Below are 26,129 nucleotides of genomic sequence, written 5' to 3'. Positions count from 1 at the left end.
TTGATGTTCATTTCATTCAAAGTTAGTTATTCTCTTCATGCTGCTGTTTTAGCCTCTGACTGAAAGAAGAAATTACACGAGCTCATATTTTATTTTAAACAATTCTCTTAACCCTCGTAATTCTCCAGGTTAATCAAAGCAAAAGCGACTTTAAAGAAATATCTATTTCCTAATAGCAGCAGCGGCATTAAGCCCAATTTGTTTTGTATTCCCTACTCCGCACCCCATCGCCTACCTCAGCCTTAACAACATAACAAACATAGCAGAACAAAGCAGATGAGACAATTCATCTAAAAATAGAGAAGAAAAAGTTATAAAGTTATAAAACACATCTCAGACATATTTAAAGTATATATGAACCAAAACATATGACATATACAAATATCCAATAAGAAAACATGGCACTCATTCTCACATCTAGGAAGCTAAGACAAATTAATGTTTGGTACTTTTTTCTTTGAATCATTTGATTGCTTATCAAAATTATTGATCGATCTCTAAATTGTTGTGTTCATTGTATCTTTCCATTCATCTCTGCAGTTGGGCACCGTGTCCCTGGCACTCTTCCGCACTCTCATTGGCTTATACTGTGAAGACGTGATGCTGCAGCTCGTATTGAGGTGAGTGGAAAACATGCAGACTTACTCCAGTTATGAAGCATGGAACATCTAATTGGTTTACGATGAGATGAGCTACTTTCTACCTCCCACCGAGCAGACTTGTGTTGCCATCTGTCTGCTCCCCCCTCCTACGACCACCCGTTGGTTTTCCTAACAGGATCCGTTCCCATCTTCCCCCCCCCAGGTACCTGATCCCCTGTAATCACATGATGTTGAGTCAGAGACGTGTCGTGGGGGAGAGGGACTGCTACTCTGTGTCTGCAGCCAAGATCCTGGCGTTAACACCGTCCTGCTGCTCTCCTGATCACAGCCCCCCGCCCCTCCGGCAGCTGGACTCCATCCTCTTTTCAAAGGGTGGAGAGACCCCCAACAACACCAGCGCCACGGGTGAGAAAGACAAGACATTAGGGGGAGAGATGTGATGGATTCATTACAGCTTGGATCTCATTTTTGCTGAATTTGACATCTTTTTAATGAGTCTTGAAAACACTGTACCTACCCAAGCATTTCCTCTGGTCTGGGAACAGGAAGACATTTAAATAATAAAGTCAGATAAGACAAGGTTGTGCCAATTATTTTTGATAGATTATCTAACCCACTTTATCTCAGCCAAGGAGGCTATGTTTATCTGTATTTATCTAGGACATGAACATATTACTGGAAGCATTGTGAGTATTATATCAAATAGTGAGATCCCCTGCTGTTTACATCACTTTACCCCCTGTAGCTCATGTCAAACTCATTAGTTCTGCTCCGTGTGAGCGCTGCGCTGAGGTGCTGCACGTCAGCTCCTATCAACATTTTCGATCTGTTTATCTTCCAGAGGAAAATGAGAGCTTCTTGGGAGAGGATGATGGCTCAGGTAACTCCTGCACCATCGGCTCTGAGGTCTACCTGGATGTCAGTTATCTCCATTACCTCTACGACGCCCGGATGAGCATCAGCAGCTGCATACGGGCCTGCCGGGTGTGGTCAGCGCTGTATGACGGCGAGGACCCCCCTCCGGAGAAATACCAGCCCGGTGTCCTCGAGGAGCAGGGGCTGAAGAGTCGGCAAACTCAGATGGCTCTCAGGAAAGTTCCACAGTTGATCGCGCCTCGCCCTCGACCAATCCCGCCGCAGAACACAGAGCCGGCCTCCAACACCCAGATGGAGCTGGAGTGGGATGATAGCTACGATGCGTGCCCAGTGCAGACCCATGAGGTTCCTGTGGAGAGTAAACCTGCACAGGAACCTCCTGCTGAGCTCCCACAGCACATCCAGGAGATGAGGAAAACAGCCACCATGTTGATAAAAGGCTCATATATTGAGGAAAATGAGTTTGAGGACGATGTGTTGGTTTATGATCTTGTTGCCAAGAAAGACACTAGAGAGGTCGAGCAGATAAAGCCCAAACGCATTGGTTCTGAATCTGAAGAAAGCCAACCAGGCTCAGCAGAGGCTCCTCTGAAGAACGGACTCAGTGTTACACTTCCAGCTTCAGGGATGTCTGATATGAACAGCTTGGACCCAAAGGTCAAAGGTCAGACGGATTGTAATTCCCACCCTCAAAACACCACATCTGCCGAGCCGAGGGACGACCTTTTGGCTCAGTATGAGGAGCTCATCCGTACGTTGGACACTGAGGCAGCGAGAAAACAGGTCAAACCTGATTCACAGTTAAAGAAGCCTACCACAGCTGCAGAGGAGGAAGAGGAGGAGGAGATGGATTTCACCTCCTTCTCTGCTGAGACACCAGAGAAAGTGCATTCACCATTTGGGGTCCAGCTTGGCGGCGGAGGTGCGGGTAGAAACCAGTCGGCACCTTTTACTGGTAAGTGAAATGTTCGCTTAGCAGCAGTCCTGTTATTCACCAATCATTGGGACAGCACAAATAAAATGTTGTTTATGATTATTCTTCCTGCAGGCCCATTTGTCAGTGTGCTGTTGTCTCGTCTGGAGAACATGCTGTCGAACTCGCTTCACGTCAACCTGCTTCTGACGGGCATCCTGGCCCAGTTGGCCACCTACCCTCAGCCTCTGCTGCGCTCCTTCCTCCTCAACACCAACTTAGTCTTTCAGCCGACTGTTCGCTCTCTTTACCAGGTAAAACACATACATTGTCTGCAAGTGCAGGCAGGAGCCTTTTATTTAATTTTCCTTCCCCTGAGGCTTGTGTGTCGTCACCTTGACAAAGGGAAGAAAAACAAATGATTTGTGTTTTGTTGCTACCCTGAAAGATGTTGAAACATACAGTCAACCTTCAGTAAGTGAGAGTTATTCTAGACTCTAGAGTGAGATGAAATACAGACTGCTTCTTTTGTTCTTCCTGTTTTTTCATTTACAACCGAACAAGATATCCTTGATTAGTACAATCAGGATGCTTGTTCTAATTAATTTCGCTTTATTTACATCAGTGTAAATACTGCAGATGTGTGAATGTAAAGTAATCCTCAGGTTATTCTCTGTGTTCCCCTCAGGTTCTTGCCATTGTAAAGAACCAGATAGAAGAGCAGGCTGCCTCCAGGAAAGACTTCCCAGAGCTGATAACTACTGCCCAACACTGGCTGCTGGCTAGGGAGACTTCCTTCATGGCAGCAGGTGACAGCACACCTTTCTATAATCCTTGCTTCTATGCTAGCTATTGTTGGAATCTGTTTTACACATAGATCTATAGGTTTACATGAACATCAAGTATTCACAAAATTCTTTTTCAACGATCATTTCAAATTAACGTGGGGTTTACTGCTAAATGTAAGTGCTGAAATGTAAAAGAATAGTCTTATGTTTTAGGAAATATGCATATAAGCTTTGTTGCTGATGATAAGATTGATACCACTCTGGTAGGCTATCTGTGAAATTAGGCAGATGCTAACAGCTGGTTAGCTTAGCTTAGCAAAACAAAAAGAATACTGTATTTTTTTGTACTGTCACGTTTGTACATAGAGGAAACAAACATGATAACAAGTGTTAGTCAATGGCCTTTAGTGAGGACTGTACGCAGATTGCTTTTACACATTGGGTCAGCAGCAGCTATCTTTTTCCAGTGTCAACACAAAGCTAAGCTAACTGCTAGTGGTAGCTTCAGAGCTCACTTCCCAAAATGAGTTACTGTTGCTGTATTTATTTGCAAGTCAAAACATGATGGAGTTTACTTCTTTAATATTATCATTACAGATGTTTGAGTTTTTTTAACAAACATAATTGGAGTTTAGCTATCAATATATTTTCAGTTCACGTCGAGTTATTGACTTGAGATTGCATTACTTTTTATTTTGAGGGTTATTTTGCTGAACAGAATATAAACTGCCATGTTGTAATTCCTCCATCTCAGTAACTTGCTTTAAAAAATGGGCCGAGTTCAAAACAACATTAGCATTCATTATCGGCTGTTTTTGCAGCTCCTGTTTGGGAATCAGAATAAATTCTACTTGATGTTGTTAGTGATGTCTCTTCGCACTGAAGCAGTGGAACCCTGGAGTGTCAGACCTGTATTGAACTAGCTTCCCTGTGGTTTCAGTTGTGCAAGCTACAAAAAAAAGATCTTGTCAGAACTATGTTTTTGGAAAGATAATTTAAAGGGAATATTTCAGTTGGTTAACGGGGAGGGGGGTTAGGGTCCTTTCTTGTTTTCTTCAAAAATGAAGATCCTACCATCCTGCTGATACTTATTAATAAATACTTTGCTAATAATACTATATAACACTTTTAAATCCTCATGTTTTCAGACAGCAGCAGGCACTCCACCCACAGCGAGGCAGCGAGGATGTTTAAGAGTTCCCCGCCACCAAAACCCAAAGCCATCTCTCTGGATCGGACAGAGGTTTTTGCTACCGTCCTCTTCACGGAGTTCCTCAAAGAACTGGCTGCCATTGCACAAGAGCACTCCATCTTATCCTACATTCCTATGGAAGAGTAATCGTGTCCAGTTTGACTCTGAAAGACTTTAAAGGACTCTTTAATAATGGTTTGTTGTGTCCTTCTCAGGCACTACTTGTTGAAGAAACTTCTCAGATCCAGTGATTTTATTACAATTATTTAAAATATCTTTATTTTTTCCAAGCGAAGATAATCAATTTCTTATCCTTTTTAATTGTACCTTTTGTAGTTCTGTAAAGGTTTGTTTGGCAGTCGAGAAGGACGTCTTATATTGACCTGTTTGCTGAAGCCTGCACCAGCCCATTATGCTCAAAGGAGAGCGCTTCAAGTCCACCAACCAAAGACTGGAGAGAGATTATTTGAACAAAAACTGCATTTTTTGAAGCAATCATCAGCCCATATTTTAACTCTAAATAACTTTCTGAATGTCTTCTCTAACACAGCAAGATGTCTGGTGCTCAGTTTGGTTCTGTTGAATACTCAGGTGGCCTTTCTGGAAAGTTGTTGTCTACAAACACACCTGAGCACACATCGAGCCTCTGTCCCTTCAGCGGGAAAGCCTTTACATTTACAGCATTAAAATGTAACTTAAAGATACACTTTTGTAGCCGACTGGCAGCAGGATCATCGCAAACAAATCGAAACTTTATTCTTATGCAACTATTACATTACTACAATTTCTTTGGCAGAACTTAAGTTTTAAGTTTTGCCAAAGGGGGTCACTTAAAACGTTTTGGTGTTTTCATAAAATGTCTGTGGGTTAGATGTACGTTTGTTTTGGTGTTTTTCTGTAAAGTCACGACGGTACCTCAGGAGTCGTTCTGTTCTCTCAGTTCTTAAACAGCCTTTTGGTGAAGCTATTTTCCTACAATGCACTAGTCACTCACATGATCTCCAGACACGAGCACCAAAACCAGGATTGGTCGTTCTATATTTAATTTGCCTTACTTTAGTGATGCTTTATAATGTAAATATTGTAAGAAAATAAATTGTAATGACACAAAACACTATGCAAATCAATGATATTGTGGGTATAATTAATTGGGATATTTTCACAATGGGAAGGGGTATTTAAGTGCCACAAGGTTATGCTAGATAAAATATACTTGTTATAGTTTGTCATCATCTTCTATTTGTGGATTATTTAGGGTGTTGTAGTTGTGATAAATCTTATATATCTCTGTTGGGAGGGATGCAGTTTTGCATCTGTTGAAAACATCTCACATTGTAATGGTTACAGAGGGCAAACTGTTTGTAAATCGCCTTTATTTTAGTCCAGGTATTTCACGTTTGTTAAAATTGGAATATACAAGAGATATATTTTGTTACAAAGCATGCCTCTGTTGTCTTAATGAATTCACCAGGACAGAAATACTTATATACTTATAACTAGTGCCTAAATGATGATTTGAGTTCTCTGCATTGCATGATTTTGAATGGATTTACACAGGAATGAGGTTTGTTACTTGAAGCTGTCTATTTTTAACGTATAAAATAAAGGCCATAGGGGCAGAAGACGTGCACAACATATCTGTCTTATTATTCTCCTAAGAAATGTAACAAAATATACATTTATGTGTGGCTCATAATACAAAGAATTGTATTTAACTTGAGTTTTTAATTTGGATTATGTATTTTTGTTCCTTTCTTTAAATCCATTCAGTTTCTACTTGATGCAAAGCAGGCAAACGTTTATGTATTGAAGTCTGGCTTCGGAGTGTATTTTGTGTCAATCAAAGCCATTTCCAGAGTTGCTAGTGAATAAGTATTTCTCTCTGGTAAAGGAATGTTGCTGAGCACTTTATCAGCCTTTTCTTACTACAGTCCGACACCTCAACCTGCACAGATCCATTCAGTCTGTGTAGCGTACCCAGCACAGAATTACAATTACTGTTTTACAGCGTTGTAGAAAGGTGAGATAATAGACCGGGTTTTGTCTGAGTAGGTTCTTATTCCAAAGATTGATCCTTTCGGACACCATTTGGCCTCAAGATTTCTGTCTTAATGTGATCCGGTTGCTGTTTTTCGCTGAAGTTTGAGACACAAAGGCATGCCTCTTTCAATAAAAGTCAACTTCTGGTAAAGAAACAGAATGTACGTTTTGTGTTGACTATTCCCTTACACTGTTTAAACATAACGTATATAACGACTGCTTCAGCCAACAGGTCTGACCTTACTCAATATATACTGTCTTTTCTTTCTACCAGAGGTGTTTTGTGGCTCCTTGTACTGTAGACGTCTTCTTTAATTCACATTCCCTGCCACAGAGAGACTTAAAAATAGGTCTTAAGTAAACACATGAGCTTCTTCATTCATGTGCAGTAACTATTGACTGGAGATAAAGCAGACTGTGATAGAAAACCTTTTGACAGCTCCTAAATATTCTGTTAGTGATAAGTACTTGAATACACAAGAACACATTTGAATGCACCATATTATGGACTTTATAACAAGGCAAGTAGCAGGCTTTCACCACCAGAGGGAGCTCAGTGAACGCTCTCCTGTCTGATGTCTGGTGACTGTTGCCTGATGATCAAAATAGCATCAGAGCAGCAACACCTTCTGCCTGTCTGATTTCCAGGCATAGCATACGACCATTATGCCAATATTTATATGGTACATTGTTACAGTTATATTGAATTAAATGCAGGAATGCTTCGATGAATAGTTCTTAAAATCCCAGTCTTCTTTATTATAATAGCATTTAAATGTATCTGAAGTTTTCAAGGGTCAGAAAAGGTGCTTCATTTTTCTTCATAACTTTTTCATACAATCTTATCACCGTGTCAAAATATGAACAAATATTAATTGAAGCATAGAATTCACAATTGACTAAATAACCTGAATAGTTTGACAACACACTGCCACAGAGAGCATTATTCTGGAAAACATTTATTCATTTTTAAACACATAAATAGAAGGTCATTGTTGTTGTCCAGTGAAATCACTGTTCAGTATTTACAAACAAACATATCAGAAACTAAAGATATTAGCTTTATTTTCAGCCGGAATTTCAATAGTTTCCTTCACCTGCCTAAGACCAGGTACCATATGTTGTTTTGATGGAGCGACATGATTACTCTGCCTGTTCATAAAGATCTACAAACATCACTGCCATATCGTCGTCTATCATGAAGGTCACATGACCGATGATTTGACTCTGGTCTTGCACAACAGTCCGACCTTCATGACGTCTTCTCTTGTATAATTTTCCTCACCAGAACCGGGTCGGCTCGGCCTTTGGTCTCTCTCTGAACCAGGCCCATCAGCTTGTTCAGAACCTTTTTATTTCCACCTCGGATGGCGTTAACCTACAGAGGCACAACAAACACAAATACATCTCATACAAACAAGAAAAGAACAAGTGATAACAGGGTAAGAGTTTGCACGTGAGCCCTCACCTCGTCAGGGTGTGAGTCCAACACTTCCTGGCAGATGTTGTGCAGCTGTGCGGTGTCACTGACCAGACCCAGGTCCTGCTCCCGGATGATCTGCAGGGCCGTCTTGCCCGGTGACCTCCACATCTCCTGGAACACCTGAGAGGAGACAGGTGAGCACCACAACACAAACAAACAACAGCCTGTGTGTGTGTGTGTGTGTGTGTGTGTGTGTGTGTGTGTGTGTGTGTGTGTGTGTGTGTGTGTGTGTGTGTGTGTGTGTGTGTGTGTGTGTGTGTGTGTGGATAATTGGCTGACTGACCCTCCTGGCAGCAGAAGAAGAGATGTGTCCTGTTTCCTGGAGCTCCAGCAGCTCAGCCAGGGCAGAGGGAGCGATCGGGCTGAAATTACATGAGGGGCTAAATTTAATTAAAGTTTAAGGGGAGACACTACAGCTGAAACTCATAAATCCCTACTTAATTGCTCATATTAAAAACGTATTTTGCATTACAAGCTTCTGAAGTGATTTAAAAAATGCAAATGAGGCACTTTCTTATTAAATGTGTTAATTTGCATAGATGTGCACAACGTCAATCCTAATATTGAATAAAGCTTCATTGTAAATGTTATGCTGTTTAATAGAGTTAGATGTTTTACAGTCAAACATTTTGGATCATTTTGCAACACTCCAAACATTAAGAAAACAGTCACAGAAAATAGTTTTGCCTTGTTTTTATGAATTAAAAGTTATAAAGATCAACTGATTTATGAAAATATATATAATAAAACTAGAAAGTTTGGTGTATTCAAGTACTACTGATGAGGACATTTCTGTCAGAGTACGAGAAAAAAACACAATTTGGAAAAACAGCCTCAATTCAAACACTAGACCGTCTGGAAGAAGACATGATATGGAAACAAAACAGCCCAAACCCTCAACAATGATGCAACTCATGGATACAATCGATTCATACATGTTTTTACCTTTAGCGTCTCACTTTTACAGAATACTGAAGAATTTGTGATATAAAAGAAGAGGGAGAAGGAAGGAGAGGGAGAGTCAGACTCAAATAGTCCATCAACATTGGTGAATTGACGCTAATGTGTTTGTCTACAGTATGTCTTCTTGTTTATTCCCCAGGCTAGCAGACAAACGGAAACAAAAAGCCTGTTAGAATATATTAAGTGGAGGCACTGCAGACAGCGACCCGTCCTCAAACAGAATATCAGCTCTGTGGAGAAACAGATGAGAAGTATCCATCTCCTTTTGGCAGACTGTTTATGTGTCAAATAGAGCAGTGGCGCTTCTGCTCTCAGCCAGTGGGCATGCAGAGAAGTTCAACTAAACTAGAAATTGTAATTGTATTAAAAAAAGAAAATATATGAGCTGCACTGCTGGTTAAATATGTGTACGATGGGGCTTTTCTTTTTACTGCACTTGGAGTAATGTATTAAGTGGGCTGTTTGATGTTGCTGCTCATTTCCCTCCAGGTGCTAGTGTTTATCTATGTGCTTGGTTTTATTTGATTTTCTTTTTTCCTGTTTACTTTATGCCGTATTCCATGAGTATGGATAACTATGTTATACTTTGCTAAGTGCGTTATGTGCTTTATGAGGGAGTGGCTTTGCTATTTCTGTCTTTCTCTGCGACTGTTCAAGAGTTGTTACTAAGACTAATTCCAGGCAATCATGTTGATATAAATATCAAGTAAACAATCTTGAATCATTTGCAAGGGCTAGACACTAAATTAAACATTCACGTGTTAAGAGTTCACCTAATTTCACCCCATTTGCTTTCTTAAACATACAATTTCAGAAATCTTGAAATACAAAAAGTAAGTATCCTTGTTAAATGTTTGACCCGTTTCCCTTGTTGTGTCATAATCAGGTTTGGACGCATTATAAAGGTCAGCATGTACACTCAGCAGCACACAGGGGGATACATGCAGGCTTTTGAAAACTCTTCAGAACGCTGTTACTGTGTGTTTCTGAGTTTCTCTCCTCCTGCAGTCCTGATGGCCACTCTTTGTTTCTCTTTATTTCTCCTCCTTTCAACCAAAGCAAAGGCAGCATCATGCATAAATAAACACCAAGTTCTTCACAACAGTCTGTGAATGGGAGATAAAGTAAAGCTTACAGCATCTGCGCTGACGGCCACACTTTAATGTTTCAAATGACATATAAATGTTTATTCTAAGGAAGGAGTATAGAACTAAAATTGTTCAGGGTGAAGTCAAACAAAAAGGGAAGAACACTTTATCAGTAGTAAAAAAAACATTTCATATTAAACAAGCTGAAAAGAAATGTCTAAAGTTGGGACCTGGTGCTTCACAAATACAGCTCAATTTGAATCCACCATTTTTGCTTTTAGTCGCAGGTGCTGTTAAACCACCACTTTCAAATAATTGAGCGTCGCTCGGCTAGGAGCAGAAACAGTGGGACGCGACTGGTGTTGCTTTTGCCGATGGCTAGATAAACAAGTTTGAAAGGTGCTACGACAACTTCTCCTTGTATCAAAACAAGATTGTATTCAATTCCAAGAAACATTCACTAAAATCAAAACAGGCCTTCAGCAGCGAGCGATCAAACACCTTCTTCCACAAAGTAATGATTCCACGAATGTAATTGCATTTGTCACAACAGGCTTCCCTCTGACGGGCTGTCACACTGTCACAGGGTGTTCTCATCATCAGACACAAAGAATTAGGGGATATCAGGTGATTTATGACCTCACACGTGTTATTCTTGTATAGTATGCAACGGTTTAATCAGTATTTGTGAGCGCTAGAAATCGAATAATCCTTAATGTCAATCAAAGCATTGTATCAGACTGTGCCCTCAGTGTGCAGACATTGTAGCTCGACTATAAAAACATTATTTCGAGGACTTATACGGCACGGTATAATGATGTTTAATTCAGTGTAAAATCTATTGAGGAATAGAAAGAAAACAGTTCAATAATTTCGATTTGTAGGGCTCTTATTGAGCCGAGAAAAACTGAAGGTTTGTGTAATGTGTCTCAAGAGTAGAAACCCCCAAATAAGATAGATTTGTTGAACTAAAAGTGTTTTTCTTTCACTTAGCTCTGTAGATATCCATTTATTATGTTCCCTTGCTTAGTAAAGTGAATATCGATATCACTCAAGGGGCCATTGTTCGATCCAATATGATGCCAGCTACGCCAGCTGTGCATATAAAGAGGTCAGATTACTTTAAACCATTGAACAGACCTCATTACTCCTCACTAGATATGAAGCATACATTTGGATCAGGTAGAGCTGAAGTCGGGCAGCAGCTGTTCATGCGTCGGGATGGCTCATACAGTGGTGTGGATATCAGCTGAATCATATTCATGCAGCACTGCAGCCATAGTAACCTGATACTTCTCACTGTGGTGGTGCAGTTCATTTCTAGAGAGAAACACACATTTTGGTCACGAAAATCAGCATCCTCGTATTCATCGTCTCTCAATCCCTTATCAGGCGATGTTTGACAAATGGTCAGGAACCTGGTTTTGCTCTTTGACACTAACCTGACTTTTGAGAAACACATCAGAGTCACGCAACAACCATTTGCGAAATACAGCCAGGATCAAATCCATCCTGAGTTTAAATGACACTCATTTATCATATATGGTTTTATTTCCTGTTGGAGGACTATTGAAATGATCTTTGACTGGTATGAATCAAGAAATCAATTCATAAACTCCAAACTGTGCGAAATACAGCAGTGAGACTCCTAACAATAATGAAACGACGAGAAGGTATAACTCTAATTCTACTGACCTTACACTGACTGCCCCTTTGTTTTAAGATTGATTTTAAGACGATACTTATAACCTTTAAAGCCTTTCATGGCCTGGCCACAGATCATTTATATCTGAACCCTTACGTAAGGTTCTTTGTGTTTAGATTATGATTCTTTTGCTTATTATTTAAGAAAGTTGCTGTTTAAGTGCAGGTAGGACATTGAAGGACAGTGACTGAGATTAGCGACAGTGAAATGTTTGATAAAAACGTATCGTTTAGGGTTTCTCCAAGGCTGTTGTTACACCACCCCCTGCTTGTCATGTTTGCAACCCTTCCCAGGCTATTTACTATCCCTATTATTGTTTGTGTAAATATCATTTAGTCTGAATGCAATTTGACTTGCTGTTTTCTGCCAGAAGTCCCTCCACCAGCCCAAATGTCTCCTTATGTGCCAAGTGTTTGGTGTTTTTGATTGAAAGAAGATCTAATGATGTATTTGTTTATCAAGCAGGGATTAGTTCCTTCCTGCCGGGTTTGTTTCCCCTCAAGGAGCAGAGCTTTGTACGTCAAATCTTTCTGTATAGCCATCTGCTATTAATGCTTGAAGTAAGTCTCCCAGACTTTTGGTGGCGAGTAAAAGGATCAAGGGCTGTACTTCTGACAACAGATGCATTAAATCTCTTGTAGGTGACAATTCCTTTTGACATGAAATCACAGTTGAATCCTTGAAGCAGTGGCTCGAGAGTCGAGACTCCGGACAGGAAGTGTAATGCCAGCATATCACACAATGGAGGACAGGTGAGATGGGAGAGGACGGTTCTCAGCCGACCTGAAGGGAGGGTTCATGGTCAGCTTCTTAACCCCTAAGCTCAAGGACCCCTCAAGGGCGTACGTTAACCTTTCTTACTCACCTCTTCCTTCTAAGGATGCTTATTTATCAGAGGAGGAAATGAAAACTGTTCAGTACTTCACTGGAAAAGTTTGAGAACATTTAGAGAAAAGTATCTCATGACAGCTTGACTCAAGTTGAAAGAGTGTAAAAGGGGTGTACAAAAGTTTCATTAAGCTTCGATAGAAATCAATGTTAGAACCAAATGATATTGCTGCTATCACAAAGTCTGCCAAGTGACAATTTAGATTGGATTTGATTTAGGGGCCTGCGATCAATATGAGAAGATGTCATATGCCCATTTAACACAATCAGTCACAAAAAACGACTTAAATACCTAGGAAGGAGGTGCCTTTGGACAGAAACCGTGACACAGAATTGCAATGGGAATTTCCAAACAACGGAGTATCTTAGATGATGATCTATAGCGGATATAGATTGATGGAGTATTACAGCCCATTGTACTTATTTCATTCCTCTAACTAAAGCTCAAATTCACCTACATTTCCACATGAGGCATACAAAGCTACAAAGAGAGGGGGCCACAAAAGAGGCTCAGAGGGGTTCATGGGTCGGAGCCCTGACATCTGAGCGTTGGCAGCAGAACAGGCATTCATGAGCCAAGCTGGCAAAAAGACGAGAATCAAACCTCTACGACAAACAATGAGCATTATGTGAGTATTGTAAAAGCGACATGAGGGTGTGTGTGCAAGTGTCTCACCTCTGGCTCACACTCATGTCCTGCTGTTTGAGGTGACCCACCAGCTCTTTGGTCACCCAGCCAATCACCTTCCTCGGCTCCTTCTTGGTCGCCTTCAACACTTCCTCAAAGTACTCCACCAGCCCGTCCTCGTTCTGCAACAGAGCACCGTGAAAATGTTTCATGCCTTCTTGTGCATATCATCTCATTAGGATCCGATTAGCCGAGTCCGGCAGAACACAGCTGCCAACAGAACTGCGTCCAAGCTGACTCTGCGTGAACTTGATCAAATGGCAATTAAAAAAAAGATGCTAGAAACTGATTTTGTGATGGAATCCACTCCTCTCTCACTGGTAGCTTTCATCCACTTATTCAACTATTTTCATTATCCATCCACCTCCTGATTATTTTCAACATGAATCTATCTATTGTTTTGGACTATACATTGTCAGAAAAAAGTAAAATATTACTATAATTGTCTTGTTCTGTCAGTCTAAAGCCCAACAGCACTCAGTTAAATATGATTATTAAACAGAGAAAAGCATGACATGTCCATATTTGTGAGGCTGAGAACGAAAAATCCCAATTGCTCGAAATGTAAAAAGTTTTATTGTCTTTCCGTCGATACGCTAATGGATTGCAGCTCTCGCTCGTGAACTCACCACCAGAGTGAGGCTGTGCTCGGGCAGGAGGCCGTACGTTTGCACCAGTCTTTCTCTTTTGACAGCGGGCAGCTCTGGCAGCGCTTCTCTTATCGCCTGCACCACCACCACCTGACACGCATCAATGCCAGTGGGCAGCGATGCGTTATCCTCATACACAATCAGAGGGGGCAGGTTGGGCTCTGGCATGAACCTGAATGGAGGAAGGGGGGGGGAACGCTTTATCAGCAGTACAGATGAGCTTACAGGAGAGGAGGTTGGCTTTTGCTTTGATACTAAAAGTTAACTCCACACATTTCACTCCCTCCACTAATAACTTGACTCCATCAGCCTTAAACCTGTCCATCTATTTATCCCCCTTACTACGCGCACACACACACGCACGCACGCCTTGTATTTCCCCTCCATCTAGCTCATAGGCTGTCACTCATAGGTGTTCATCCTTTTAAGTCCCCTCTGAGGCCAAGCTCATACTCTGATATCATATCATCAATGTCAATAAACGCATGCTCCCAAGACAGACCCAGATATGCAAAGAACCCACTCACCTGTAGTCCTGAAGACCCTCTTTGTCCCTCATAGGAACAGTTTCCCTAGAGAAAAAAAGATCTCATAAAGATCTCATAAATTGTGGCTCATAAATGATCATTAGGATTCATAAACATGTGTTCAAAGCATTCTCGAACTTCATTATAGATCTTAGGGGAATGTTCCTTGAGGAATTGTACCAACAAAGTCAAGCAGAAAAGCAAAAACTTCACTAGTTCAAGCATCTTAAAATGGGAAGACTTAGTTATTTTCTTTGTTTACTACTGTAATAATGAACTTAATATCTTTAGGCTTTTCGAAAAGTGCAAGCCTGCCGGGAAGGAGGCAGAGCAGCAGAAGATGATGAAGGCCTCAGCTGTGTGTGAGCTGGCTCATTCTGTTAAACTCATAAGCCTGAGAGTAGCACATAGCTCACAGATAACCCGGCATGACAGCGGCATCCAAATGGCTCTATTCATCATGATTACCATGATGGTTGCTCCTCTAATGAAGCAGGCCGAGCTCCCAGTCAGAGGCTGTTGCTCTGGATCAAGTCTGGCACCGCGGCCCTGCACTTTCATCCTCTTACCCTGATTTAGAGTCAAAACGCCCGGGTCTGGCTTTGCAACCGTCTCGCCTCTCTGCAGGACTGCGATCTGTCTCTGGATCTCGTAGTCTGTTGATGTGAAATCACTCAATCAATCAATGTTTATTTATATAGCCCAATATCACAAATGTTACATTGGTCTCAGTGGTCTTCACAGTGTGTACAGAATATCAGTATGACAATACGACACCCTCTGTCCTTAGACCCTCACATCGTACAAGGAAAAACGTCCAGAGAAAACCCACAGTTTAAAGGGAAAAATGGGAGAAACCTCAGGGAGAGCAGCAGAGGAGGGATCCCTCTCCCAGGACGGACAGACGTGCAATAGATGCCGTGTGAAAGTGACCATAACAACAAAATACAGAGGGGTTTATTCAATAAATCCTGTACACACAAATATAATTGTGTGCTAATGCCAAACATCTGCTGTGATGCCCTGGCACTCCTCCGGTGTCGGACTGCTGCCATGTTATAACTGTGATAAACAATGCTTTTCTCCATGACTTTCAAAATACCAAATCGAAGGAGAGTAAATGCGATACAGATTAATTGATGCATAATTCAGCGCAGTGCTACAGTATGGTTCAAACCATGCTCACAAACCTGCAACGTACAATGCTGAGATTTTTCTGGCTGTGGCTCTTTGTCAACTTGTAAATAGTGAAGCTCAATCAACAGTCAGCGAGTGAGAGTTGACATCAAAATTATGCTTTTTAAATGAGCAGCTTCAAGAAGCCAATTCAGGCATCACACACTGCCATCACACGGCTAATTGTTCGTGACTTGTATGTCAGTCCTAAGTTTACGCTTCACAAGTTACTGTCAATGTTAACTATGCCTCCTGTCTGAATGTCTCTTCATAACTCCAACTGTCTTCTTTTCATTGCAACAGAAAACCAATTCTGTGACAGTAAATAAATATTTTATGAGTTTTTTGTTACACCTGACAGATACAAATTGCAGAAGTGTTCAATCAAGTTTTTAGATCCTTCAACGTACAAAATAAAAGTGCAGTCACTAAACTGTGACAGTATTCAGTATAAGTCAAAGTTACACATTAAAATACACTTGGTAAAATGTACTTGATTATTTTTATTAATGCATTAAGGCAGTGGTTCTCAAACTTTTTCTGTCAGGCCCCCCCTTTGCAGAAAAAAAAAGTCGGGGCCCCCCAACACAAATAGTCAGGCTCAGTGGCGGCGCCAGAGATTTATTTTGGGGGTGCGGTGGGGTAGCTTGACGTTTCATAGAGGGTGCTCAAACATTTAGGGTTTCCCATTAATGTACCGGGCGCTACAGTGGAACTTTCTACTGCAACAATCCCCACGCATTTACACAGTGTACCCGCGACTGTTACAATGAAGGCTCGATATCAGCTCACGGCATATAGGTGTAAGCAGGGGTAAAGTGCTATTTGTATAGGTGGTGTGTGGACCTCACATAGGGGGGTCCGGGGGCAAGCTCCCCTGGGAACATTTTTAAATATTGAAGTTAAAAGCATCAATCTGGTGCACTTTGAGAGCAAAATGAAGAGATCTATGGATACATCTCTCAACACCCATTTGAAACAGAACTGGAAACAGATTTATTATTTCTTTATGGATATTTCTACAAATCACTCCCTTGTTAAACCTTTATTCTTTTGTTACTGTCATATAGTATTTCATACCTGTTTGTCATTTATGTCTCTATTTTTTTATAACTATAATGATCATATAAATGTGTGCATCGGTAAAATAATTGTTTACATTAATGGTGACCAAAACGTTTGAGACCCACTGAGATAACATTGAGAGAGTCCTTAGCTCACTGAGTCTCTCAGTCTGACAGGAGAGGACTCTCCTCCACTTTGTAGTTGAAAAGACTCCTTATATCCGTTAGCTTAGCTCGCTAGCACCAGAAGCTATCAACAACGATCTCCGGTACCGGTGCCGCTCTCTCGCTCGCGCACGCACACAAAATGGCTCGTTCCACACACACACACAGCCACACACACACACACACACACACACACACACACCACACACACACACACACACACACACACACACACACACACATACACACACACACACACACACACACACACCACACACACCACACACACACACACCACCACACACACAAAAACAGAGCCGAGCTTTAATGAAAACACAGAGACGTAATAGTACTGTACTGTATCATATTATTTTCGAATCAATAATTTTTCAAAATATGATTTTTTTTTAAATAACCATTTTTCCTCCTGGTCTCTCGTGCCCCCCCCCCCCCGTTCATGCCTCGGTGCCCCCTGGGGGCTGCATTTAATGTGTACACAGAATTCCACTGTTAGAATGAAAAGTAGGGCTAATTCGCTCTGCCAAGGAGGTTTTTTTGTCATTTTTTATTTAAAGGTCCATTTCTACTGATCATATTTCCATTGTTGAGGTCTACATTTTCCAAACTCACATGGTTTTCTCATACAGCATCTATAGTATGTGTAATCACTCTCTGTTCTAAACGGCTTGTTGGAGCTCTTGCCCCCCCCCTCCCTGTGAGCCCAGTGTGCTCTGATTGGTCGGGGCTGCTGCGAGGCTCGTTGCTACAGCGCAACACAGCGAAACTATCCTGAGCACACACAAACACTCACAGCCGAAAGTAAAAACAATAAGTGTGGCTTGATATTGAGTAAGAAAAGGTTTTATAACGCTGTGAGAATGGGTCTGCGGAGAGCATTTCTCCACGATCCCCAACTCGTCTATTACCGCGTTCAGGGAGCTCTATGCAAGTCAATGGGGACTCCCTGGTAGGCGCGTTTCCACTGCGCGGGTAGCCTCGCTTAAGCGTGCGAGCCGTGCGGGGCCCGTTTTGGTTGCCGTTTCCACTTGGCCTAGTTTTGGCCCGGGCTACTTTTTCACCTTTTTCTCTGGCCCGACTAAATCGTGGTTCTAGGGCCAGAACAACCAGGCTGAGTATGCTAAACTAGAGAGAGCATAGCTGGCATAGGGGGCTACAACTACAACAAGTGAACATATTTGACCGTGATTTAATTGTAATACACGTTTAAAAATGATGCCAAAGTAACAACATACTGATACCGGTTAGTAAAAACCATGAATTAAATGCTTTGACAAGTCCTGCAGACAGACGGCAGGCGAAAACCCTTTTTAAGATGCGTGCTTTCTAAATGGAGCTTGGCTAAGCTAACATTATATATGCTCCGACCGTCCGTCCACACTCACAACACGGCCTATACAGACATAAATAAACCAGCGACTGTATTCACCAGGATTCAGGCAGTCTGTGTTTGTACTTGTTTAACTTTTGTCTAGTTTCTGAACAGATATGAAGCTGTGAGCTCTGAGTTGCTAAGAACTAAACGGCTGTGTTGTTTTTCTGGGGCTCTCATTGAAGATGACGTCACGGCTCCGCCTACACTGCGTTACTATAGTAACTGCCCCATTTCCTAAACTGTAATGGAAGCGCAGCATTAAAGTGAGCCGGGCTAATAAGGCCTAACCATAACCGAGCGAGGCCTGCAGTGGTGAAACGCGCCATTAGTTAGCCAAGGATCCATTGGGCCAATCCGCGTCATTGGTTGTTGATTTGGGTGTTCACACGTCACCAGAACCCAAGAAGCAAACAATGGAAAAGAGAAATCTCCAACGAGGCGTTCTGGGGCAGCACAGACATGTATTTTCTGGTGTTAGAGTTTTACTCGCTACAGGGTTTTACTTTTGAGGGTTTGTGACTCTGCAGACCGTTTACATGGATAAAAACCTTCATAACACACAAGGGGACGGGTAATAACTGGAAAAGCATGACATGGGAACCTATATATCTTTCAGCAGGAATTCGGAAAACTTTAATAATCTAGTCTAATTTTCATAAATCTGGTGGGAGGGTGATGAGCATGGTGGCAAAGAAAGAACCCATTTTATTTTGGAGCGGATTTGAGTTACAGGGAGGATTCAAAATCTGTTTCCTTAGCACAGAAATAGGGCCCTGTGCTGCATTCATGAGGTGTCGGAATAATCAGAAACACGAATGGCCTCGTGAATTCATAACAACAAAGATACCAACGTGTTGTTTAAAGGCTTTGAGCTTTGAAATACATCGCAACTTTATTTATCATCCTAATGACTCTGCTTTGTTTTAAGATGTTCACTTTTCATGACCCTTACCTATAGCCTTGGCAAGTGTATCGGATGCTGTTGATATTCTTCACCTCCGTCCTGATGCCCAGCGGCTCACCTGGCTCGTGCACAGACACATTGGCATCTACTCTCAGCTGGCCCTCTGGCAGAGAAGGACGCACAACATGCAAAATGAGTAGGTAATAACTTTGAGTTTGGAGTTTAGCAGCTGAGAATAAAAGGAGGGAGAAGTGTCGGAGAATGATTTCCATACCAGACATGTTTGCCTTGACAGGTGCCCAGGGTCTGCAGGATGCGCTGCAGCTCTCCCACAGCAAGCAGCAGCTTCCTCTCCACAGCTCATGTCGGGCTCCATCACCAGCTCCATTAGTCCCACACCTGTCACATGTGAGCACAGCTGTGTGTTACATCTCTGAGCTACCTTCTGTTCCATTCAACTCTGTAGCAAACCGTTTGTGGAGCGTCTTAAATATACAGAACAATATCTGTCTGAACATTTTTCTCACAGTTTTAAAGGAGAAGAAGTTCTGAAGTATTTATTTTAACATCAATGTATTTATTTTAAAAACATCTCATGAATGACAAAAACTACAGCGTTAGTATGTCTGACTTTCCTGTTGTCTGTTGCACACAGCCCCAAGCTCATTTGTTCCTACTGAAGATTTAATATGTAGTGAAATACTTTATTGAACACTGTTTCTGGGGCTCTTCCTGTAGTTTATTTGACTACAATGAGTGTCTATGGCACAGAAGAATAGGCTGTATCAGGCTACACAGACAATATCGACCTGCAGTATGGTGGGATTAGTTCATTGTTGCTTTTCATGTGATTTTATTTTTATTTGACAATCAGAAAATCCTTTCAATAAAGCATTACTTCCCTGACGTTACCTGCTCTGTTGAGGTCTATGAGAGTCTGGCTGCGGAGGTCGTCGTGGAGACTCTTGCCGCTGTCCTGCTCCAGCTGGATCTGTTTGATGCTGACAGTTCTTTTGATCACCTGGTTCCTCTTTTTCCCTCCAAGGAAGCTGTAATCCAGGAAGCCATCTACTGCGATGGGCCGCCGCTGCTGTGTGATCTGGTATCCAGCCTGAAATAGGAAAACATATCAGGCTGGATAGAATACAGTCGTGTAAGAAATAAGGGCAGCTCGGTTGTGTAGTAATGGGCAGTATAACTTAAAGTAGTAGAAGTACAACATTTACAATTCTAATGTATACACTTGTCAGGAATAACTTCACAATGCCATCCATTCATTTTTATTTTTGCAAACTGATATCCATCTTGTTCATTTACAAATAGAGCCACAATAACAATATATTTTATTTTTATGTTTTTTATGTTACATGTATGTCCTATGTCAGTTACACTTATGTGAATTATTGATTGTAGTATAGGGATAATACTTGGCTGTTAAGTAACTGGTTTGTTGAACTTTTGTAACATGTAATGCTTGTTGTAGATATTTTCCATGTAGAGACATGAACTGAGGATTACAGTACTAATACGATTTGGTCAGTAAAAGAAACATAATATCATTCAGTAATTCAGTAAAGTATGTTTAATTGCTTGCCATTCATTCACTCAAAGGACTACTCAACTACTTTGAGTGAATACAGAATATATCCCAATCCCTTGCTTTATGTAACCAAAATACAGTTTTCAGCAGCAAAAACATCAAATTATGAATGTGAGATACCATTTTCTGGTAGTGACAGTTTTCCACTACTCCACTGACATAACACATCTGATTTGTGCTGCAGTCAGGCTCTAATGTAAAGGTGAGGCAGAGAACGTTTTTCACACACAGCGGCTCACTGACTGATTGAAAAATCCTTGTGATTGTAGTAATGTGTTTTTATTACATGTACAGCACTTTGGCTCGACCAAAAATCGCTTTTAAATGTGCTTTATAAATGTGCTTTATAAATTAAACTTGATTTGATTTGATTGGGTGTGCATTGTGATATTCACTCAAGGTTCCTACTCAGAAAAACATCATAATAAATATTTCATCCGCTGTTCCTAAAATAATCTGCTGCCCGAGTATTTATTCCCCAAGTTACCATGGCTACCACATCACAGGAACCACACATAAATCATACTTATGCTAAGGAGAGTGTGGACGTGGGAGAGGAGATTGGGGTTCTATTAGACCCTGGCTCTCTGTACGATGATCTTCAAAACCAATCACGTCCTCCTTTTTAAAACAGATGAGAGAGAAAATAACACTTGGGGGATTTTCATTTGTAATTCAAGTCTTTTTGGTGGATTCAATCTTTGATGGAGAGAAAATAACACTTGGGGGATTTTCATTTGTAATTCAAGTCTTTTTGGTGGATTCAATCTTTAAATCTGCAGGGTTTTTGAGAAAACTGTTGCAGCTTATCAGAAATCCCCTGTTCCAAACGTAATCTCATCATGAGTTTTGTCTCAGCGTTGGAAATGTTTCCTTTGCCAGGGGGAGTTACGACGAGCATGCAGAACTATACATTGGGGAGCATCTGTTCAAGTGAAGTCTACTAGCATTTCCTGCATAATAAATCAACTGCTTTTGCTACATATATTAATGAAGGGAGAGGAAAGTCCCTTGCTAATTAAGCTACTGGTATCCACATTAATATTTCCGATTAGGCTCAAGGCCATAATGAGCAGGGATGCTCTAAACACTCCCTGTGAATCCTCACCCTCCCTATATCTAAAGATACAGATGCATGCCCGCTCACATACAGCCCTGACGACACACATTGCACACTAGTAATCGTGATAAAAACAATAAGTTGATCATGTTTCATTTCCATCATCAGGATCATTCTGACATCAGTGACTTGGAAAAGCTTTCTAGCTAACATTGTAGAGAATTGAAGAATAGAGTCTGATACGAATTATCAGGTGAAAAAGACACACTTACAAAATGTTGATGGTATAATTTATTTATTCATCCTTTAGTTATACCTGGAGACCTTACTATTTAAAAAATATTACGTAAGATTGCTTTAAAAAAAGATGTGTGCCATCTGTGATGCAATTAAAATATTCGTTTCTTAAGTAAATGAAAGTTATATGTCCAGTATGTTTTGCGATTTTTACAGTTTTAAGCATATTTTAAGGATAAAATTAAGGTTGAAATTGCAAATATTTTGACCATGATAATCAGGACATGAAATGTTCATATTGTCCGACTACTCCAAACTCATTTTCATGTTTTGAGCTGCCGAGTCATTCTCTGATTATTGTCAAATCCACTAAACAGACAAAAGTCAGTTGCTGTCTCGTTCCTTGCGCTGCACACTGATTGAAAGAACTGTTTTATTTGCTACCCATGAGTGTCCTACAGAAGCTCAAAGGCTTGTTTAACACATGTCAAAGATTCAATAACCAGGCCATGTGTGTTTATCTGGAAACTTAATATCTCAAGGAAATTGTAATTAATTGCTTTTACTGATGGGTGAGTGTGGTGATGCATGTTATTTAGGAACTATTCAAAACTTGACATACAGTAGTGCATGTGCCCTGCTTGCCATCGCAATTAAAGAAGGAATACTTGTTCGGCGGCAGCATTAATCATTTAATGAGCAACTGTGGTGTTTTACTAAATGCAATCAGGGATTTCCAGTGGAATACATCAATAATGTACAACGCAATTTAAAAATGTATACTTCAAGGGCGGTAACATTTATCGTTTCCATTCTGCTGATGGTTTGGTTTTAAGAGCATTGATTACACTCGAACTTTAGGTTGAAGGTGAACAGAAAACGATCATATGACTAATTAAAAAACAATCTGACTTCATCCATCATGCTGTTCATACATCATCACTCTTTTGAGCAGCTGATGGGACTAGAGGACAAATAAATATAAGCAAGGCAACAGCAGATGTAAACAGTGACTCTAAAACACAAACAAAGGTTCAGGCTAAAGCGCGCAGCATGAGTCCTTTGGGGAAAACTCACAAGAAATACAAAATTGTAATCGGGTATTATCCTCCCTGCTGTGTGTGTCAACTGCTAAGAGTTTCTCCAAAGGAGGTGATGCAATCCTCAGCAAACACACAAAAGAGCGAGTGGAACCCAACAGTAATCCCTGCGCTTCTTGGAGGGGATTTTGTTAAACTTTCAAGATACATGGACTTTCTGGGGAGATAATGTAACCCTACCATTGTGATTCAAATATGTTCTGCTGCAACTGTGTGATAACCAGTGAGTCTGGGAACAAATTAATGGGAAATAACTCCATCTATCAAGATCTACAGAAAGCTGTCGTGCTCCATCGAGCCTTATCAGTCACATTTTCACAATACAGTGACGTAAGCTGGGGAATTAGAGCAAGACTAATCAGAAATATCGAGATAATGTATTTCTGTGTTATACAGTAGTAAGAATAGTGCAATAAAATACCAACTAAAGCTCATACTTAGTGTATGTCCTGCTATTTCATGGAGATACGCTAATGTTAAGCTCCTTCTCTGGGCAGTTTCTATAAAATACTACCAAATGAAATCTGTCTCTTAAGTTATTCAGCCTATAATTACCCTTCCCATTACCTTGCCCAAAGCGGTGTTAGCATAATATCTTATAGGGAAATAATGACTTTTAACACTCAAATTGCTCAATTCTCCAACACCTTTCTTCTAAGAGTTTCTCAGATTGATTAGAAAAAGGTCTCTCCAGGGCTAGTCACTGCAGAGTTCCTATGACATTTTGTCTTTCCCTCTAAAAGCCTTAAAATGTCACTCATAATGGAAGTTAAATTACCCCGGGGCTCTGAGGGCTAGTGAAACCTTTCCGTGCGAGGACTCCATTACAGGGAGCAAAGTGAATCTCGTAGGAATAGGCACTGTTAAAATAGAAATATAGATGTTAAAGACGGTTGTTTTTTTGTTGTAGTAACTCCACCATTACCTTAAAATACTGGTTGGTTCATATAAAATGTTGAATATATGCATGCTAACCACATTCCCATTTCACAATCACTGGACTCAGGTGTAATTCTTCAAACACCATGCTGGCTAACCTCTCTGTTCTAGCTCTTTAATTCTTTTACAGCAGTACATACAAAAAAACGAAAAAGTTAAAAGGACAAAAGGATTAGACTTTCTTTACCACATAGAAAAGACTATAAATCCGATAAATGAGTGTAGTCAGCAGAAACTGTTTGGGGAAATTCAATTAGAAATCACCAGGGCATACTTTAAGAAAATGACTGGTAGTTCTTTAAGGGTAAATACAATAGATAGGGTTTATAATAAGCATACATGTATTTTCTTTTAAATGAACTATTCAAACTTCATATTGCATTATTAGCTCAGACAAACACAATCAAACTCCCTGAATTGTTTAGCTACACAACACTACCTGGGGTTATATGACTATAATTATCATTCAGATGATGTGAATAAAAGAGAGCTATGCCCAAATGTGCAGCAAATGCATTGAGAGGGAAATGACCTGAGGGGTAATACAACAATCAAGTGCACTGAAGGAAATGAGCTGGCTCGAGAAAGAAACACTGCTCATTTTCTTTAATAGCTTTCAGTGTCATTCGTCTGAGGCAAATACAATTTCTGCTGCTTCAGCAAGACTTGCTCACTACTTGAATAAAAGCTCATGGGAAACTGTAATGGAGAAGTTGGAGGCAGATGAGGACAGCTTATCCATAAAAAGCAAAAGCAATGATGCAGCATGATGAGCAGGACTAGTGTCTTTACACTGCCGTTTGGCTGATAACATATCCCCAACTAACGTCTGTGTTTCGGCATATTGAAACCTAGATACTGCACAGGAAGTAGTTAAAGGAGTGAAAAACTCACAGGGAGGTCAGCGTAGAAGTAGTGTTTCCTATCAAAAAGAGATATCCTGTTTATGGTGCAGTTGAGAGCCAGTGCTGTCATCACAGCAGCTTCGACACATCTTGTGTTCAGGACCTGGAGAAACACAGGGAAATTACGTGGTGACCTGACAAGACAGGGATCACGAAACAGGATATCTTTGTTTGAAATAAGTTTACTAACACTTACAGGTAATGTGCCTGGTAAGGATGCATCAAAGGGTGACACCAGGGAGTTTGGAGGAGCTGAGAAGCGTACTGATGAGCCGGAGAAAAGTTTGGTGTTGGAGTTAATCTGGGCGTGGACTTCCAAGCCCACCACGCCAACCAGCTGCTGGGGCGCACTGAGAGACAGAGGAGGCAAGTGTGAGACAGACATGAACAAAATAAAGACAGGTGAACTGAGGAGGTCAAATCAGCCAGAAAAGCTGTAGAACTGCTGTATTATATAGTGTCCACAATACATGGATCAAACTGAATATATGTCGTGACTCCCTTGTACAAACTATTTCAAGCAGGTGAATGGAAGTACGCAGTGTATTAACATGTGACTAAAAGAACCTATATTGAAAGAAGTCATTATGAATAGTAAAAAAGCTTTTCATGCACAATCTTATCCCAAAATGCAAGGCCGAATGGAAACTTAATAACCCCATTTCAAATACTAAAATAATATAATTGCAATTCTATAAAACTTGCCATACAAAGCCATTATTTGTGATGCAATGTCCTTGAGTCATGCTTGGAATATGTTTTTCACATTATAATGACTTGCAGGATCTTTATTTTGTCCTCACATTGACAGATATAGGCTCCATGCCATACAATCTTTTATCGTGTACCACTGCTTACATACAGGTTAGTAGCGAGCAGGTCAGGGGCATTATAACACAGTATTCCACCATAGCAGCCTCTCTTACCTTTTTACTCTCAGCTGCGGCTGGCTGTCGCTTCGTTGTCTGGATGTGCTTATCCTTCTAATAACATACGAAGCCTTTGGGTACAATATTGATATATGTTTATTCATATTTTGTAGCAGCTCACTTGCTGCCACAGAGGAGGCTGCCATGTTGTTATTTTACAGTCAACACGGGACTTGTAGTTATTTAAGGTGACATTTTATATGAGTTTCGACGACGCTGGTTGTCATGATAAAACTACAAAGCCCAGTCACACT

General features: G+C 40.8%; 2 protein-coding genes across 3 annotated transcripts in view; one reads left to right on the top strand and one right to left on the bottom strand.

The window, feature by feature from the left end:
- Positions 1-6,575, top strand: part of fhip1aa (FHF complex subunit HOOK interacting protein 1Aa) — a 28,691-nt gene extending 22,116 nt beyond the window's left edge. For both annotated transcript variants that reach the window (XM_034086015.1, XM_034086022.1), the window contains exons 8-13: positions 541-620; positions 805-1,007; positions 1,444-2,433; positions 2,527-2,705; positions 3,080-3,200; positions 4,328-6,575. In XM_034086015.1, coding sequence (XP_033941906.1) covers positions 541-620; positions 805-1,007; positions 1,444-2,433; positions 2,527-2,705; positions 3,080-3,200; positions 4,328-4,518 — 1,764 coding nt within the window. In that variant the 3' untranslated portion in view covers positions 4,519-6,575. The remainder of the gene's footprint in view (positions 1-540; positions 621-804; positions 1,008-1,443; positions 2,434-2,526; positions 2,706-3,079; positions 3,201-4,327) is intronic.
- Positions 6,576-7,143: 568 nt separating this feature from the next.
- gatb (glutamyl-tRNA(Gln) amidotransferase, subunit B) lies at positions 7,144-26,021 on the bottom strand. The gene is given in 16 exon segments (XM_034092818.1): positions 7,144-7,789; positions 7,880-8,014; positions 8,178-8,256; positions 13,215-13,348; positions 13,856-14,048; positions 14,404-14,448; positions 14,973-15,001; positions 15,004-15,059; positions 19,154-19,169; positions 19,171-19,276; positions 19,389-19,441; positions 19,443-19,504; positions 20,018-20,216; positions 24,936-25,049; positions 25,143-25,296; positions 25,873-26,021. Coding segments are annotated over 16 exon segments (1,650 nt in total). The 3' UTR covers positions 7,144-7,663.
- Between the last annotated feature and the right edge of the window lie 108 nt (positions 26,022-26,129).

Source organism: Pseudochaenichthys georgianus, chromosome 1 (genome assembly GCF_902827115.2).
Source record: "Pseudochaenichthys georgianus chromosome 1, fPseGeo1.2, whole genome shotgun sequence".
Classification (NCBI taxonomy): domain Eukaryota; kingdom Metazoa; phylum Chordata; class Actinopteri; order Perciformes; family Channichthyidae; genus Pseudochaenichthys; species Pseudochaenichthys georgianus.
Note: the sequence above shows the minus strand (reverse complement) of the source record. Positions and strands in the feature narration are given on the sequence as shown.